This window comes from Ranitomeya imitator, chromosome 1 (genome assembly GCF_032444005.1).
Source record: "Ranitomeya imitator isolate aRanImi1 chromosome 1, aRanImi1.pri, whole genome shotgun sequence".
In the NCBI taxonomy this organism is placed as follows: domain Eukaryota; kingdom Metazoa; phylum Chordata; class Amphibia; order Anura; family Dendrobatidae; genus Ranitomeya; species Ranitomeya imitator.
This window is the reverse complement of record NC_091282.1, coordinates 884826059-884846451: the sequence shown is the minus strand read 5'-3', so window position 1 is coordinate 884846451 and position 20393 is coordinate 884826059. Positions and strand designations below refer to the sequence as shown.

Sequence of the window (20393 nt, the reverse complement as noted above, 5' to 3'; positions counted from 1 at the left end):
TATGTTGCCTTATTGACATACAATAGAGAAATGGAAGTGCTTAGAATATCCTTACTTGTACATGCCATCGTGTGTGGGTCAGACTCTTTCCTATAAAATCGCTCTTCGCAGACACAGGACGTTGATGCTTCCTCATGGGCATAGCTATGAGGTGGGCATTTACTGCACGTCTGACTCTGAGGGGAAGACTTGAAAAATCCTGGACGACATGCTGAAAAAAAGACAAAATATTAAATATTACTAAGACATATCTGATTTTACGGTATCTCGTTTGCATTTGTAACATTTAGACAGCCCCAATAAATGGGATGTGATCCGTAGTAGTGGCAGGGAAGTTCAATCTGGCAAATCCCTTCTTAGGCTACGTTCACATGTCCAGTAATTATCCGTTAGAAGTAGTGATGAGCGAGTGTACTCGTTGCTCGGGTTTTCCCAAGCATGCTCGGGTGACTTCCGAGTATTTGTTAATGTTCGGAGATTAAGTTTTCATCACCTCAGCTGAATGATTTACATCTGTTAGCCAGCCTGAGTACGTGTGGAGGTTGCCTGGTTGCTAGGGAATCCTCACATGTAATCAAGCTGTCTAGTAGCTGTAAATCATTCAGCTGCGGCAATGAAAACTAAATCTCCGAACACTAACAAATACTCGGAGGTCATCCAAGCAACGCGTACACTCGCTTGTCACTAGTTAGAAGGGATCCAGAAGAAATTTGTTAGCAAAAAAGTAGTGCAGACACCACTTTTTTCTCTGTTTTTAAACAACTGATTTCAACTGCATCCATTTTTTTTCTTATGGACTATGGATCCGTTAATTAGTCAACCATTTTTCTTTCATTTGAAAAGGATCCGTTTTTTGCCTACAGGATCAATTTCAAATGGAAGGTAATGGACGGCTAATTAAAAAGAATTATGTTTGCAAGCTTTCAGATTACCGAGACTCGTTCTTCAGGCAGGAGTAAGAGAAGGAGCCTCTGTGCTCTGAAAGCTTGCAAACATAATTCTTCTGGTTAGCCAATAAAGGTATCACTCCGAGAATACATTTGTCATTTTTGAGCAGAAAAGTATTTACCTTGATTTTTGTGGCTAGCACAGTACCACAATATAATTTTTGCTGTACATCACAGTAATAATAACAAAAATGTTAGCAAGTTGAAATTTCTCTTAATCACCTCAAAGTGCACTGCCATTTTTTGCATACTTTTTTAAAATGTGCTCAAATACATGATTGATAAATATATTAGGTGTCCAATGACACCTATCATGGGCACTAGTGCAAAATCTCCAAGAGGGATATATTTTATTATAAATCTTTATAATTATAAAATTACTGTTTTAAAGAGTACTTTTATATTTGTGCTCAGACAACTCATAATAAATAGGCTGCAAGTCACACATGATATTTTTGGCACAAATTAAGTCAAAAATCTAACACGTTTAATTGAAGTATCTCCTCTGGTGTTTCAAAATACTAATTTTCTAATTGTCCAAGACAAAATTTTTGTGCAGCTTTTTAGCTACGTTCTGTTGACACAGCAAAATAATCCCAGTTTTTTGTGTAGTAGTACAAATCTAAAGTGGCTTTGTGTAAGGCTTCATCAGTCTCTGTGTGTAGGGAGATATTCTCTTCCAGAAGAAATTTTGAGAACATCTCCATACTTACTGTATGCAATCCAACAGAACCTCCCACATTTTTTCTTTGTGAGGTTCTTTCATAACATGACAAAAAAGCCATGTACAGTACAGACCAAAAGTTTGGACACACCTTCTCATTTAAAGATTTTTCAGTATTTTCATGACTATGAAAATTGTACATTCACTCTGAAGGCATCAAAACTATGAATTAACACATGCGGAGCTATATACTTAACAAAAAAAGTGTGAAACAACTGAAATGATGTCTTATATTCTAGGTTCTTCAAAGTAGCCAACTTTTGCTTTGATGACTGCTTTGCACACTCTTGGCATTCTTTAGAGAAAAAACACATCCTGCAAATGTGCCCGCAGGATGCGTTTTTTCTCCATAGACTTGCATTAGCCGACGCATTGATTAAAAATGACCCCCACCTTAATACAAAATACCAAGGAGTGCCAGTCTGCTGTCTCTAACATCATGTCCTCCCTCTATCTGAAACTAAATCTCTCCAAAACAAAACTTCTTGTGTTTCCTCCATCTACTAACCTAACTCTACCTGATATTTAAATTACCTTGGAGGGTTCAAGCATAACTCCCAAGCGGCACGCTTGTTGTCTTGGGATTATGTTTGACACAGAAGTTTCCTTTATTCCCTATATCCAATCGCTCATTTGCACATGTTACCTGTATCTTAAAAACATCTCCAGAATCTGACCTTTCCCCACTTTAAAACTGCTAAAACTCTTAGTGTCACTCTGACTCATTCTCATCTAGACTACTGCAACTCTCCCTCTAAGGCCGGTTTCAAATTTGCGGTTTTGTCCGTAGAATTTCTTCCGCAATTATCCGTACGCGTTGTGTATTCCTATATTTAACATTGGAGACGCATGTGTCTGCGATCGGTTGCATTTTGCCGTGTTTGACGACGCATGCATCATTTCGTCGTCTGCGGTTTGGCGCGGTAAACGCTACATGTAGTAATTTTAGAGGCGTCAATTTGCTGCCTAGAAAAGTATGTGGTTGTTAGCGGATGGAATGCGGCAAAAAACCGCATTGCTGTCTATGTGAACGCATGCGGCTGCAACCACATGCGTTTGCTTGCGTTTGTGAACGCATGCGTTGCACCACAGGAAAACATGTCTAGACACTGATTAGCCACCCCCACATACAAAGTGATAAAGGGAGGGAGTGGACAGTTGCAGGTCACTACGCAGCAGACAGAGAACCAGACCAGAAAGAGAAAAGCACCTTGGAGGAAACAAGACTGAACAATGTGAGTATATCCTAGCCAATGCCTTTATTTTCTATTTTCTGTCTCTACATGTCCTAATTTCTGCCATTTTTTTTTCTGCATGCATTAGAATGTCATCTTCTTCTGATGAGAAGCAACTTCCTGGACCTTCACAAGCTGAACATGTCAGTGACGTGAGTACTCAACTCTTCAGATTGGCAAGTATTCACTGTCACATCTACACATGTGACAATTGTTTTTTCCTTTTTTTAGAGCACTTATACTGTGGCAGAGGATGAGCAGGAGCAGCAGGTTCACGGTCGGGTGCCAAGGCAGCAGCGGGTAAGTATACCTGGCTGACTGTTTACTGTATCCTCATTTTAATATTATTGAATCTTCCTTTCTTTACTTTCCTCCTTCTTTACATTTTTCTTCTGGACTCCTTTTTCATCTTAAATTTCATTATTCAAGCCATTTCCCTGCCTCTGTTTTCTTTCTTTTCCTTATGTTAATGTATCCAATATTAATGTCTTCATTTATTTTTTAGGTTCCAGAACGGGACGAGGACCTCATTGACAGCGATATCCTCATCTCCCTGGTCCTTGAGCGAGTCCCGTTGTGGGACACCCGGGTTCCCCAGCACTTGGACAACGTGACGATCCGGCGACTATGGAATGAGGTGGCCAAAGCGATGTGGGATGGCTGGCACAAAGCCCCGACTTGGGTCCGAAATGCATTTTGTAAGTATTGCAATGCAGTGTGATGCAGCAGAGACCTTGGCCGTGCTCACTAAAACTGTGTGTGAAGAGAGAAACTCTCAGGAGTTTCTCTCATCACACACAGTTGTTTGAGCATGGCCAACAGTCCATTGTCTAACTATTATTTTTTGTTTTTTCAACAGTGCTCAAAGTCAAAACACGTTGGCATTCGATGAAGGACCGCTTCAACAGGGACCTGCGTCAAGAGACCCATGTTCCCAGTGGTTCTGGAGCAGGGATCCGAAAGTATGAATACCACCACATTCTGGCATTTTTAAGACCGGTCCTTGCCCAGAGAACGTAAGTATTTTTTCTGTGAATTAGGTTGTGTTGTATTGCCATAATCTGTATGTTTCTATTCAACAGGAGTTGGCGTTTTGTACATTTTTAGTATTATTTTTTTTTTCTTTTCACAGCACATGGAGCAGCACTGTTGACCCAGGTTCTGGAGCGGTCCTTCATCAGACAGCCACGGACCTGTTCCAGCCATACAGCAGAGATGCAGCAAGTGGGCCTGCCACACTAACTGGAGACCAGGAAGCTGGTCCATCAGGTGTTCCCCTTTCCTCTGCCCCTTTTTTTGGGGCTCCTCCCCGCAGTGGCAGAGGGCATCGGACAGGTCACTCATGCCTGAGTTTTTGCACTTGAGCTCGGTTTTTCACGATGGACTCAAGGCTTTGGGAGACCGACTGGATACTGCCATTAGCCATATGAATACACGTATCCAGGAGGTCACCAAAAGCCTTGACCAAGTAAAAGCCGACCTCCAGAGGCCAGCACATCATTTTTTTAATCAAATTGAACATGGCATGTCAGAACACCTTACTCCTGATCTCCAGCTTAGTGTCATGCAGGCCTGCAATGCTGCTTACGTGCAGGCTATGCAGCAGAGTCGGTATTTTCAGCAGACAGTGGCAGCATATCCACCTGTGCCTACACTGTCATGCTTGACCTCAATGCCAACCTCTGCTGCATACCACTGCACGGCCACCTCCATTCCAAGCACTGCCGGACACCACTACAGCACCACCACCATGGCGAGTGCTGTTGGACAGCCCACCACCACCACCATGACAACTGCTGCTCCTGCTTGGACTTCCTCCACTGCCACCACGATGCAGCAGCAGGACCCTGGCACGGCCTTCCGCTCCACCACCACCATGATGCAGCAGGACTCTGGCATGGTCTTCCGCTCTACAAGCACTATGGACTCTGGTATGGCTGCCCACTCCACGAGCACAATGGACGCTGGCATGGCCTTCCGCTCTATGAGCACCATGAACTCTGGTATGGCTGCCCGCTCTACGAGCACAATGGACCCTGGCATGGCCTTCCGCTCTAAGAGCACTATGGACTCTGGTATGGCTGCCCGCTCTATAAGCACAATGGACCCTGACATGGCCTTCCGCTCTACGAGCACTATGGACTCTGGCATGGCTGCATGCTCTACGAGCACAGTGCAGCCGGACCCTGACAGGCCACTCACCATGACCAGGCCGCAACAAATGAGCCCACCCAGGCTTCCCAGACCACATAGATCCCAGAAAGGGAAAAAAAATTAAAACTGTACTATCAGTATTCCTCCTCCCTTATCTCCCAGTGTGCCTGTAATGACAGGTTTGTCTCACCCTTCCAGTGCATCTCAGGCCTCTCATGTGTCAAGCCCCATCCCCGAACTACCAGACCCCACTAGTTTAATTGCCCCTTCTCCAGCCACCCCGGCGTTGTCCACACTTAGCCAGGCCTCACAGCTACACAACCCCAGTTTCCCTCACTGCACCCCAACCAGGCACAGTTAAATAAATATTTTGGTTGCTCTAAAATAAATACTACTGTTTTTTGCCCCCAATTATGTTTGGTTAATTAGGTGTATTTCGCCGCCGGCAACACACACCATGCACCAAATAAAAAACTGCGCCGCACAATTTATTTTTTACCCTCATCATATCTCCAGTAGTTAGCAAGTACAACACTGCAGTTTTGTGCGTCTTTAGTATAGAGATATGAGGTGGGCCAAAAAATGTATACTTGTACTTTATCCATAATCTCTTCCTTCTGCTTAGTATGTGACTAGTGTTGCAGACTGAAGAGAAAATGGCGGCAATACAATGCAGAACTATACTCAACAGGTCATGTGTCCAAAAACTCATTAGTTAGGACCCCTGACCTGGTGAGTAGAGAACTGCCTTGTATAACCTCCATTTTCTCTTATATGCACATAATCTATTTCACACAAAGTGAAGGGACGATGGCGGTCATACAAGGCATATCCATGCTCACATGGACATGTGTCAGAAATAGTGAATTCATAAGGCTGTTATTTATGCATCATGAATTCATTATTTCTGACACCTGACTTGATGAGTATAGACCTGTTTTGTATTAAACAGCCATCGTCTCTTCAGTTTGCGTCCAATAGATACTGCAGAACAGAATCAGGACGCAATGACGTCAACAAACTTACCACTAACAACCTAAGTGGTTCGTAGAGGAAATACATTGGAGACACGGTCAAGATACCAAAAATATAAAGTTTATGAACAACAAATATTAGTAACATAACTGGTACAGACCCAAACCCAACAGGACATTTTACACAATATTGTCCTGCCATGCCACACGTACAATATCGGAATAAAAAAAGGCAGCAAATTGGTTCCGCATGTGGCCAACTTCAGCAGTTGACCGCAGCGGGTGATGCTGGTAATCTGGCAATGGGTTTGCAAATGGTTCATCCAGTTCAATGTTGGGTCGCTCCTTAGCCATTATGTAATTGTGGAGAACCACACAGGCTTTGACCACCTCATCGACTGTCTCCATTTTTAGATTAATGGCTGTTGCAAGAATGCGCCATTTTGAGACTAGAATCTCAAAGGTACACTCTACTATTCCTCGGGCCCTGGTCAGTCTGTAGTTAAAGATCCTTTTAGTATGGTTCAAGTTCCGACTGGAATATGGCTTCAGTAGGTTTTCACACATCTGAAAGGCCGCATCCCCAACAATAACAAATGGCATCGGTGGACCTTGAGTGTTGGGGAGAGGTCGTGGCCATGGAAAATTAAAATTTTTGCCATACACATGGCGCCCCATATCCGAGTTCTTGAAAGTCTGGGAATCGTTGCCACGGCCAAAAGCTCCAATGTCCACGGCGAAGAAGCAACAGTCCACATCTGCTATTGCCATGAGCACAACAGAAAAATATTTCTTATAGTTGAAGTACTCCAATCCTGTTCTGGCTGGTTTGATAATGCGGATGTGCTTTCCATCCACCGCTCCCAAACAATTGGGGAAATCACACACACTCCAGAATTTTTCAGCAATTTCAATCCACATGTCCTCGGTGGGTAGGGGTACAAACTCATCCAGGAGTACATTCCACAAAGCCCGGCAGGTGTCCGCAACTATTCCGGACAAGGTGGAAATTCCAAGCCGGTATTGGAAGTGGAGGGATGATAAACTATCTCCGGTTGCCAGAAATCTGTTATAAAATAAATAAAAAAATTTTTACAATCAATTCGATTTATGGTGTTGTTCTGCTAAAGAAATAAAAGAAAATACAAAGAATACATGTCAGAACAACCAAAATCAGGACTGGCATTTGTTTAGAATTGTTGCGTACCTTAATGTAACCAGAAGACTTTCCTCTGGTGAAATTCCTCTATTCCTCCTGATGGCTCCTTGGACACGACCAAGCAAATCCCGGAAAGAGTCTTGCGACATCCTTGTATATTCCGGGAATTTGTCCGGGTTGGCATTAAGCTCACCATAAAGCGTGTGATAGGCTCCACGGATCTCGCGTAGTTCGATAATATGGTTTTGCCAAAACCGCCTACGCCATGTCCTTCTCCATCTTTCGCGATTTCTGTGTTCCTCCCAAACGCACAGGCAAGAAACAGCTTGATGCTTAAATCCAGGTTGAAATAAAAGCTCTCCATGCAAAGATCCATCATGACACAGGATACAGTAGCACACTGTTAAGATTTCAGCAGTCCTAGGGTCTATATATAGATATCCCATAATACACGCCCTCTGTAGTCCCATTGGCGGTGTCTGGTTATCTAGATTTTTCTCCTGTTAAATTTTCAACCATGCGCACAAAAAACGCAAACGCATGACAAAACACATGTTAAAGCATGAAAACGCAGCGTTTTATTAACCGCATGTGTTCCGCATGCGTCTAAAAAACTCTGCGTTGTACGTGTTTCTATGCATTTTTTCCTGCACTTGCGAATGCGGATTAAACGCTGCAGATTTGAACGCAAATGTGAAACTAGTCTAATCTAAGTTTGTCCTCTCCAATCCATCCTGAATGTGGCAACCATGGTAATTTGCTTGTCCAGCCGATTCACCAATTCCTCCACTTTATGTCAGTCATTATACTGCTTGACCATTTGCTACAGAATACAATTTAAACGTATCTCTCTCACCCACAAAGCTCTCCACAGTTCTGCATCAACCTATATCTCCTGTCTCATCTCTGTCTATAGCTCTATACGTGCTCTCCATTCTGCAACTGACCTAAGAATAACATCCTCCATAATCTGAAACTTTCACCTCTGTCTCCAAGACTTCTCTCGTGCTGCGCCAGTTTTCTGGAATGCACTAAAACACGGATGATCTAGCTAATACCTAGCCCCAATATTTTTAAGTGTGCTTTAAAAAAATCTCTTTAAACAAGCCTATCATCTCAATACATTAACCTATCTCTTACCTTTTTCATCCTTCTAAATAGTATTCAGAATCTGCTCCCTTCTTTTTATCTGTCTCCACACTCTCTATGCACTTAAAAACTGCCTTTAAACATACTAACTGATAACTGGATCATACAGTTTTATATTAAACCCCTATTTATTGTAATGGCTGGACCTGACATGACAAGCACATTTCACCTATTGTGCTTCCCCTATTTACTTTTAGGTTGTAAAAAACAGATACACTTACCATGAAAGATCTAATAAGAACGCTGATGAGTTCAAGATCTCCAACCAGGTCGCTCACAAGAAGCTAGAGAACGAAGACGATGCAGAGGTCTCGTTTTACAACCACGACGCTCACGAGATGTGAAATCAATACGGAGCAGAATTCTAGATTTCCAAACAAGACGCTCACGAGAGGTTATAAAACGAAGACGCTGCAAAGATCTTGATTTCCAACCAGTACGCTTACGAGATGGAGAATGAACACGATGCAGAGTTTTGGATTTCCAACCTATTGCAAGATGCTCGTAGTTGAAATACCCACAAGTGATTGAACAGTTGACTCAAGCTTTTTATATCGGAACCTTGCTATAGAACCTACCTACAGATGATCCCGCTGTGGCCTATCACAGTTCACAGGGAGACATCACACCCACTCCATTTGTAATGTAATGTATAACGTTATGGCGTCACCTTTTTTTTAATGAAATAATGTAAAAGCCTTTTTTTTGTACTGGCTGTTGTAATCCCCATGCAGGCTGTGGCGACAGATGGCATCACCTTTTGTAAAGTCATGTTATGGCGTCACCTTTTTTAATGTCATTATGTCCTCCCCTTTGTCATTGTAATGTATTGTAAAGACTCCCTTTATGTTATAATGTACACACCACATCCCAGACTATTGCGACACATGGCATCTCCTTTTGTAAAGTCATGTTCTGACGTCACTTTTTTTAATGTTATAATGTAATGTAAAGGCGTCTCCTTTTGTAATTGTTATGTATTGTAAAGACCCCCTTTATGGAATGTACACACCACCTCCCAGGCTTGTCGGGACAGAGGGAGTCACCTTTTGTAATAGCGTATCCTTTTTTTTATTTTATGTAATACTTTATCACTGTGCAGTTCCCTATCCTTTGTAATTGCATATTTTATTGTATTAATCAGGCGATATGTATTGGACCTAGGCTATCATAGTATGGGAAGTTTATGTGATCGTGGTAAATTGATATTTTTTCAAGAAAACGTTTAAAATTAAAATCTATTACGGGCGTCACTGCAATGTATTGTAAAGGCGTCTCCTTTTTAATATACAACGCCTACCTGGCTAGAGCAAGACGCTGCGACGGCCCCTATGATCGTTGCTGGCGTCGTTGCTTTTGATGTCAAACACAACGATACACCCCAATCGAACGACCAAATAAAGTTCTGAACTTTCAGCGCCGACTAGCGATTTCACAGCGGGATCCAGATCGCTGCTGCGTGTCAAACACAACGATATCGCTAACGAGGACGCTGTTACGTCACAGATCGTTGTCGTTCTCGTTGTAAAATCGTCTAGTGTGACGGTACCTTAAGATTGCAAGCAGGACTCTCACTACTTTTGTAATTGATTTAACTGTCTTATCTGGTATATAATATATTGTCTATATACAGTATGTCACCGTTTAAATGTAAAGTGCTGAGGAATATCTTGTCGCTATATAAATACAATTCTTCTTCTTATTATTATTAATATTATTAAAAGTACCCTATGTATAGTTTGAAAATGTACAGATAGTTTGGAGATATGCTACACAGCGTTAATGATATGTAATATACCCTATATATAGTTTGAAAATGTACAGATAGTTTGGAGATATGCTACACAGCATTAATGATATGTAATATACCTATAACATGTCCAGTACACAAACAAATATTATAATGATAATCTTGCATATTTATGCAATGACATCATATTCCACAACACTTTACTGACATCATCATCACCATCCCCATTGGGGCTCACAATTAGGGTTAAACAGACCTGTGAATGTTCGAGTTCGATGAACTGAGCACATCAAAGCCAGCTCAAAAGAGCTCACTGACTATACATGGATGGTTGGAACGTTATACTGTCAGAGACTGAAGAGAGGCATAAATGTTTTTAACTTGAGCGCCATCTGCATGACGAGACGTCCGAATGAAAAGCACAAGCTGCATTTGAGTGCACACCTGAAAAATCAGGAAATATCTGAGCCTCCTCTGGCTGTCTCTTCTGCTGTGATCTCGGCCTCTTCCTCCCCCTCCCGAGCAACATGGCCACCTGGCTGCATGCAAAGAGAGGATGTGACAGCACCACCAGCAGTGTCACTGAGCATCTCCTCCATACCATCTCATTGAAGCATTCAGCTGTACATCCCCCAAATATTGAATTTCAAGTGATTTCTAAAGGAACATTTTGCGGACAAAATCAGGTGTGCACTGCACAACACCATCAGTGTAAAGGTCCATATACCATATATATATGGACCACTTATCTCGGGCAGGGACAATATATCTGTCTAACTGCTCACTGGGTAAATGCTATGGTGGCTGGGCCTGAGGCAAAAAGCGTTTTGGTGCAAGTCCTATCACCACCGAGGACTGGTGGATGCTTTTTGAATGTTTCTCTGTCCATGTTGCCTCCTCCTCTTTCTCCTATTTAGTCTTTTTTGTCTCGCCCTCCTTCTCCTCCACCACCATATCAACATGGTGGTCACGGAACCATCGCTATCAATTTTTTAAGGGTGTTTATTATGCCTGCATTAACAATTTTTAGAGGTCAACCTTGAACATTCTTTTATATATACGTACTCGTATAAAAATGTTTTTCAGCCCTTGCACTTAGTTCACATGCTTTACCAGTGTCGGTAAACCAAGCAGGGTTAATGAAATAGCAGTCCTTGATGCTGCTACATTAACTTATGATTTTTTAAGGACTAATTCAAATAAATACTATTCTGTCATAATTAGGGTTGAGCGACTTTTAGTTTTTCAGGGTCGAGTCGGGTTTCACGAAACTCGACTTTTGAGAAAGTCGGGTCGAGTGAAATCGGCCGATCCTATTGAAAAGTCGGGGTCGGGGATCGGCCGAAACTCGAAACCCAATGTAAGTCTAGGGGTTTTTTTTTTTTTTTACATTTCCTTCAGGGCGATATAGCAGAAAAGCCGGTAATTCAATTACCGGCTTTTCATTTCTCCTGCCAAGACCCGACATGATATGAGACATGGTTTACATAGAGTAAACCATGTCATATCCCCCTTTTTTTTTGCATATTCCACACTACTAATGTTAGTAGTGTGTATATGCAAATTTTGGTGTTCTAGCTATTAAATTTAAGGGTTAAATCGCTGAAAAAATTGGCGTGGGCTCCCGCGCAATTTTCTCCACCAGAGTAGTAAAGCCAGTGACTGAGGGCAGATATTAATAGCCTGGAGAGGGTCCATGGTTATTGGCCCCCCCCTTGGCTAAAAACACCTGCCCCCAGCCACCCCAGAAAAGGCACATCTGGAAGATGCGCCTATTCTGGCACTTGGCCACTCTCTTCTCATTCCCGTGTAGCGGTGGGATATGGGGTAATGAAGGGTTAATGTCACCTTGCTATTGTAAGGTGACATTAAGCCAGATTAATAATGGAGAGGCGTCAATTATGACACCTATCCATTATTAATCCATTTGCATTAAATGGTTAAAAAAACACACACACATTATTAAAAAGTATTTTAATGAAATAAAACCACAGGTTGTTTTAATATTTTATTGTACGCTCAATCCACTCGCTGAAGACCCTCGCTCTGTAACAAATAAAAAATAATAAACCAACAATATCCATACCTTCCATAGATCTGTAACTTCCCACGTTGTAAATCCATCTCAAGGGGTTAAAATATTTTACAGCCACAAGCTCTGCTAATGCAGCTGTGCTTGTGGCTGTTAACCCCAGCGAATGAAGGTAATGTAGGTCAATGACCTATAGTTACCTTCATTCGCGGTGATGCGCCCCCTGCAGGATGTCCTCATATGACCTCGAGCCTGGGAACTTTTCCCACGCTCCAGGGACATCCAGCAGGGGGCGCATCACCGCGAATGAAGGTAACGATAGGTCATTGACCTACATTACCTTCATTCGCTGGGGTTTACAGCCACGAGCAGCGCTGCATTAGCAGAGCTCCTGGCTGTAAAATATTTTAACCCCTTCAGATGGATTTACAACGTGGGACGTTACAGATCTACGGAAGGTATGTATATTGTTGGTTTATTATTTTTTATTTGTTACAGAGCGAGGGTCTTCAGGGAGTGGATTGAGCGTACAATAATAATTATTTTTTATTCTGGCTTAATGTCACCTTACAATAGCAAAGTGGCATTAACCCTTCATTACCCCATATCCCACCGCTACACGGGAATGGGAAGAGAGTGGCCAAGTGCCAGAATAGGCGCATCTTACAGATGTGCCTTTTCTGGGGTGGCTGGGGGCAGGTGTTTTTAGGCAGGGGGGGCCAATAACTGTGGACCCTCTCCAGGCTATTAATATCTGCCCTCAGTCACTGTCTTTACTACTCTGGCAGAGAAAATTGCGCAGGAGCCCACGCCAATTTTTTCCGCGATTTAACCTTAAATTTAAGAGCTAGAGCGCTGAAATTTTGCACATACACACTACTAACATTAGTAGTGTGGAATATGCAAAAAAAGGGGGTTATGACATGGTTTACTGTATGTAAACCATGTCTCAAATCATGTCTGGTTTTGGCAGGAGAAATGAAAAGCCGGTAATTGAATTACCGGCATTTCTGCTATATCGCGCTGAAGTTAATATAAATATATATATATATCTATATATGTGTCTGAATGACATATATATATATATATATATATATAAAAAATGAAACCCCACTTTTAAGTAGAGATCGCCGACCGCCGACCCGATCCCAGAGTGGGATCGGGTTTCTCGAAACCCGACTTTGCTAAAAGTCGGCGACTTTTGAAAAGTTCCAATCTGTTTTGCTCAACCCTAGTCATAATAATACCGCTCCTATTTTCAATTCATGTAGGGTGAGGTGTGGCAGTAGATATAGCATTTGACAGGCATATAGTCAGGGATTTTTGCCTTATAAATTGCAACCCATTCTGCTATTTTTTTCCACACACTCATGCACTGTTTCATGTTTTTTACGGTTATCTGTACTCAGAAATTCATCAAAGCTAGCAGTGTTACTTGCGTTACTCCACAGTTTCTTGCTGTCACATCCAAGAAATAAAAAATTAATGGCCGTATCAAATCCATTGTATTTTCTGCAATAATACCACTCATATCTGCATTTCATTAATGGTGAGGTGTGGCAGTAGGAATAGCATATGACATGCATCTACTCAGGGATTATTGCCTTATAAATTGTAAGCCTTTTTTGTTCATTCTTTTCCATGCACTCCTTGAATGATTCTTGTCATTTACTGAGGTGTGTACTCAGACATTCATCAAAGCAGGTAAAATTAAATGATTTGTGTCCATTCACAGTTTATCTGTAACTTCTGTATTTAAGTGGTGGGATACTTTACACTACTAGAGCTGGAATTACCACTTCTGAACTTTCCAGTGCTTTGCTTCTATCTATTTCTGGGTGGTTCTTGAAGCTTGTTTGGGGTCATTGTCCTGCTGGAAGACTCATGACCTACTGCGATGCAAACCCAGCTTTCTTACCCTGGGCACTGCATTGTGACCCAAAATCCTTTGGGAATCTTCACATTTCAAGGCAGTAAAACAACCCCAAAATATCTTTGAACCTCCACCATATTTGTCTGTAACTACTATTTTCTTTTGTTTGTAAGCCTCATTCTATTTACACTAATTAGTAAAGTTATGTGCTTTACCAAAAAACTTTATCTTGATCTCATCTATCCACAAGACACCTGCAGGCTCTCTAACAATAGAAAGTGTTGGCTGATGGCCCTCTACAAATAGTGATAGCTGGCTGGTGGCAATGCAAAAAAAAAAAAAAAGAAGAGTTTTCAATGGGTCTGATCATGTCTCACACACCACATGGCCAGATAAGGTATAAAAATAATAAAATTTAAGTTCCTGTGGAATGTTTTTTTCACCATTGAAAGCTATGCAAACGATCAAAAACACAGCAAAAACATTGCATGTGAACTTAGCCCAAGGTGTGGAGGAGCATTTTTTTTCTCTTATTTATTTTGCCTTATATACAATTCATTATCTGGAAAGAATGTTTCTTAAAAAAAATTCTATTCAAATCCATTTTAAGTGTGGCTTTGTATGTTTCATTGTCAATCTGTAAAAGTGGCATAATACTCTGACAACAGTGTTCCCAGCAGCGCCTTGCAATTCATAGATGCTTCTAGTGTTCCCATGCCATTTCAGTGCTGTTTACAATATTTTCAGCAAGTTTTAGACCTGCTCCAGACCTCTGGAGGAAGGAGGGGGTGTCAGAAAAATTCTTGAGTTTCCCATTGACTTCCATTATGCTCATTATTTGGATCGAGCACCTAAACATTGTGATTTGCTCGACTTGAGTAACGAGTACCAAAGCATTTTAGTGCTCTCTCATCACAAATCCCTAATGCTAACCACTGAGCCGCTGTGTTTTCCAATTATGCCTGCTTATTGGAGTCCTACAGTGCTTGTCTCCAGTGGAGATGACAACCTTATTTCTCTATTGCTAGGAATTGTTGTTCAGTGCTCCCTCTTAGGAAGTGCTACGCTACTTGAGTTGCAAGCACGGCAATTGTCCTCACCATCAAGTTAAAGCTATCATGCGTGTAGTCAAAACGTCCTAATTTTATGGAACGTTGCGTCCTGGAGTAGTAGGATGTGTGGGAATGTGGGAATGTGGGACGCCATATCTCCCATGGATGTCACTGCTTGGGGAACATGTGTTGTTGTGTTCCCGGATTGCCACACAATGCAGGATGCTGCTGTGTGTGGTACTAAGTAGTGGTGCGATTGTGTCCATTCTGCTGTGTAAGTTAGTAGGGAGTGATTGTCTGGGTGTTAAGGGGAGAATGTATGGCATATGAAGATATACTGAATTCAAACTTATATGGACGCTTTGCTTAATATTAGATTCATGTTACTTTAAGGTTTTCTGATCCACTGTTATAAGACTTAATTCTGTTTATTATTCCGTACCAGGAAAAGTCAAGATATGCCAATGTCCAGATGGATTTTGGCATGGCTGTATAATTCCATCAGTCATATCAAGAGTAAATGCACCTGTACGTAGGGGGAGCAATTCCCAATAAACCAAAGATAAGAAAAATACGTGCATAGACAGATGTCAGGCCGACCTAAAAGGCCATTAGGGCGATAACGGTACAGAAATAGACCAAAAGCAATAATCATTAGAATAATGGTCCTATAGTAATAAAGATAATAACATAGAACATGTAAGATCAAAGTGACTTGTGATAATTATTAAGTTGGAAAGACCTATGATGTAATGTACTGAGACTGCCCGATTTCTCTTATAAAAAGAGCGGTCCGACCAATAAAGATCAGAAATCTTTCTAGAGAGAATTAAGGTACCTTCACACTGAACGATATCGCTAGCGATCCGTGACGTTGCAGCGTCCTGGCTAGCGATATCGTTCAGTTTGACACGCAGCAGCGATCAGGATCCTGCTGTGATGTCGTTGGTCACTGCAGAAAGTCCAGAACTTTATTTCGTCGCTGGACTCCCTGCAGAAATCGCTGAATCGGCGTGTGTGACGCTGATTCAGCGATGTTTTCACTGGTAACCAGGGTAAACATCGGGTTACTAAGCGCAGGGCCGCGCTTAGTAACCCGATGTTTACCCTGGTTACCAGCGTAAACGTAAAAAAAACAAACACTACATACTTACCTTCCGCTGTCTGTCCCCGGTGCTGTGCTTCTCTGCACTGGCTGTGAGTGCCGGCCAGGCGGAAAGCACAGCGGTGACGTCACCGCTCTGCTTTCTGGCCGCTGTGCTCACAGTCAGTGCAGGAAAGCACAGACTGGGGACAGACAGCAGAAGGTAAGTATATGTCCTACAACGAAAAAGGAGTACATACAACCCATTTCTAATATGGTATAAAAAGTAACAAATTTTATTATAAATATATTACACAACATATATACACACACAATAAAGACAAGGTACACGCAGAGCCAATGTACAATGGACCCAGGACACTGAAAAGTAACACCGTAGGCAGGTAGACCTATAGGGGCCAAACACCTCTAAATAGGAGCCCTAAGACAATTAATATGTCATGAAAAAATGCTTAGTGCTAAGTTCAATACTCCTCTAGGTTACGTGATATTATGAAGCTTGCCCAAATGGGCATACAAGATTGCAAGACCCCCCGCCCCACCTTACCCATTAATAGGTGCCAGTGTCCGTCCAAGCAGCCCCGACGCGCGTTTCGCGTTTGCTTCCTCGGGGGGCATGTTTTTGTGTGTTATCCGGCTTTCTTATAAAGGGAAGTAGCAGCTGTGAACGTTCACCGGCAGTATAATTGGCGCATGCGTACCGCCAGTATGGGGACATCCGGCACATCTCCGCCGGCTCTCCTAGTGTACAGAGCGGGACGAGGAAAAATCCTCTGGACGTCACTTCCCGCTAAGTCACTTCCGGATGCCGGAAGGAGTGGCCGGCCAGTCACCGCTGTGGCGCGCATGCGTGCGTGCCGGGAACGTCATCTTACTCCAGGGCACAACTACGGGCAGTACGTATATAGTACAAAAACTAAGGACCAAGAAACAAATCCGTGCCCAGCCTAAACTCAATGAAAAAAAGTACTGATACTAGTTAGGATATGATCACTAATACAGTGATCACATCAAAAAGTGAATAGGATGTGAATATTAAGTGCCGTATATCATAAGGGGCAATGTATCCCATAATTAAACTAATGAACACTCCCAATTACTCCCGTGCTCCATACAGATAGCTATACAACCAAATCGCCTATTATAGAGATACTATACAATCCTATATGGAAACCAACAAAAAAACACAATACATGTAAAAATACACCTTATACAAGAAGTACATAAGTTAAATACAACAATACAACAACAAAAAAATATTAAACAAAAAATAAAGATAAAAAATAAAGAACCATATACTGCTGCCCACTATATCAGAAAATCTTTAACATATGTCCCATGGAAGGATGGAAAGACTTCTTATATTATAACTATCCATGGTAGATCGATGTTCTGCTTTCTTTCGATATTTTTCTTCATCCAGGACAAAAGCCGCCACATACACCAGATGTCTCAGAAAGTCCCAGACACATACAGATGGTAACACGTGTAAGATAAATTCTAAAATCACATAAACACACACAAAAAGAATTAAAATCCAGAACTCAACAAATCACAAAACGGACCTGAGGTAAAACTCACAAAAAACAAGTCAAAGGAAAGACGCAAAGCTAAGTTGTTCATTAAGTCCATGTGGGATCATTGTTCCCAATGTTGCTATCCACCGACATTCAATCTGCGCAAGTTTTTTTCTTAGGTCACCACCTCTTATACCACTCCTAACGTGGTCAATACCGCAAATTTTAAGATCTTTTGGATTACATGCATGGTATTGTTTAAAATGACGGGGCAGCGTTCTCAGGGTTGTACAGTCATTTACGTCTTTCGCCGCCATGATGTCTCTGACATGTTCCCGGGTCCTGATCCTCAATTCCCGTGAGGTCAGACCAACATAGGACAGACCACAGCTACAGCTAGCCTTATATATCACGTGTGTTGTACTACACGATATGTAGTCCGTGATCTTGAATTCCCTTGTCCCATCAGCAGAGACAAAGGATACCGCCCTCACATGGTTCCGACAGGCCAAACAATCCCCGCATGGAAAGAATCCCCATCTCCTCTTACCTGCCCCAAAAATGGATGGAGTCTTAGCCACATAGTGACTCTTGACCAAAATATCTCTCAGATTTTTAGATCTCTTTGCTGTCATTAGCGGTTCATCAGAGAGATATTTGGCCAAAGTAGAGTCAGTTTTCAAGATCGGCCAGTGTCTCCTCAAGATATCCCTCATGGAGCTCCACTGATGATTGAATGTAGAAATGTACCTAATTTTATCTCCTTCTCTTTTCTTTGGTTTTGGTAGATGTGATAGTAGGTCATTTCTCTTCTGTTTTTTTGCCTGGGCATAGCCGCGTTTAATACTTCTATTGCTATACCCGCGTGACCGGAATTTCTCCCCAAGGTCCACAGACTGACTTTCAAAAGCTTCCTCCGTAGAGCAAATCCTCCTCATTCTTAAAAATTGCCCAATAGGGATAGCTCTGATAGTCGAGCTATTATGAGATGAGGAGGCATGGAGGAGTGCATTGACTGAGGTCTCTTTTCTAAACACATCAGTATTAATAGAGCCATCTTCCTGGACCTGCAGCATGATATCCAGGAAAGAAACTCTCTCATAGCTGTAATTATATGTAAGCCTGATGTTGAGGCCGTTGCGGTTCAAATCCTGCATGAAAAGATGTAATTGTTCCACCGAACCTTGCCATATAAATAGAATATCATCTATGTACCGATACCACCCCAGAACTTGGTGGGCGGAGTGTGCGCCCTCCTGAAAAATAGTCCTCTCCCAGTATCCAAGAAATAAATTAGCATACGAAGGCGCACACGCCGCCCCCATCGCAGTCCCACGACTCTGGAGGTAGTATCGGTCCCTAAAAGTAAAGCAATTATGTGTGAGGATGAACCGCAAAAGCCTCAACACCAGGCCCACTACATCTGGATCAATACTGCTAGATCCCAGGAAGAACGATGCCGCCTCCATACCATCCTCATGGTTAATGGAGGTATATAGTGTTTCAATATCTGCTGTAACAAGCAGCATATCCGGCTCTAAAATCAGACCATCAAGTCGCCTCAGGACGTCCGTCGTGTCCCTGACATAGGAGGGTAAGGTCTCCACCTGTGACCGTAAATAATAATCAATGTACTTACATACAGGGTCACAGAGCCCTCCTATGCCAGAGACAATCGGACGTCCTGGGGGGTTCACCGAGTCTTTGTGGACCTTGGGGAGAAGATAAAACGTAGGAACTACCGGACATTCCACCATCAAGCCATCAAATGTCTTTTTGTTGATAATTCCCTGATACAGGGACTCCTCCAAAATCTCAGTTAATTCAACGCCAAATTTTGGCAGGGGATTGTGAGGGAGTAGAGTATATGTTTCCTTATTGCGTAGTTGTTTAAATGCCTCCCTCTCGTACTTCTCTATAGGCCATACAACCACGTTCCCCCCCTTATCCGAAGGTTTAATAACCACATCATCCATTGCACGAATTTCCTGCAATGCTTTCCTCTGACCCCATGTAAGATTATCTCTCTTTTTTCCATTGCTGATATTTTTAAGATCCGCTGCAACTAGATTGGTAAAAATTTCCACTGGGGGGCATAATGACAGAGGGGGGAACGTGGTTGATCTGGCAAAAATAGATGGGGGAGGCATACCTGTAGGGGGGTTCGCCGCTTCATTCTCCAATTCCTCCAGAATGGAGATAGTCTCCTGTTCAGTGATAGTTGTTCTACCTGCCTACGGTGTTACTTTTCAGTGTCCTGGGTCCATTGTACATTGGCTCTGCGTGTACCTTGTCTTTATTGTGTGTGTATATATGTTGTGTAATATATTTATAATAAAATTTGTTACTTTTTATACCATATTAGAAATGGGTTGTATGTACTCCTTTTTCGTTGTAGGACATATCCATTAGTGGAGTTCTCCCTGTTATAGATGTCCATTTAGGGTTAATCCCTGTTTGATGTTTAGTGGTGATATGCATCAGTGGTATTTATAAGCAGAAGGTAAGTATGTAGTGTTTGTTTTTTTACATTTATGCTGGTAACCAGGGTAAACATCGGGTTACTATGCGCGGCCCTGCGCTTAGTAACCCAATGTTTTCCCTGGTTACCAGGGGACTTCGGGATCGTTGGTCGCTGGAGAGCTGTCTGTGTGACAGCTCTCCAGCGACCAAACAGCGATGCTGCAGCGATCGACATCGTTGTCGGTATTGCTGCAGCGTC

At 42.3% G+C, this 20393-nt stretch overlaps 1 protein-coding gene across 5 annotated transcripts in view; it reads right to left on the bottom strand.

Annotated features, from left to right (window-relative positions):
- EPHA5 (EPH receptor A5) overlaps positions 1 to 20393 on the bottom strand; it is a 715434-nt gene that overhangs the window by 277337 nt on the left and 417704 nt on the right. For all 5 annotated transcript variants that reach the window (XM_069743129.1, XM_069743127.1, XM_069743125.1 and 2 more), the window contains exon 4: positions 56 to 211. In XM_069743129.1, the coding sequence (XP_069599230.1) occupies positions 56 to 211 (156 nt within the window). The remainder of the gene's footprint in view (positions 1 to 55; positions 212 to 20393) is intronic.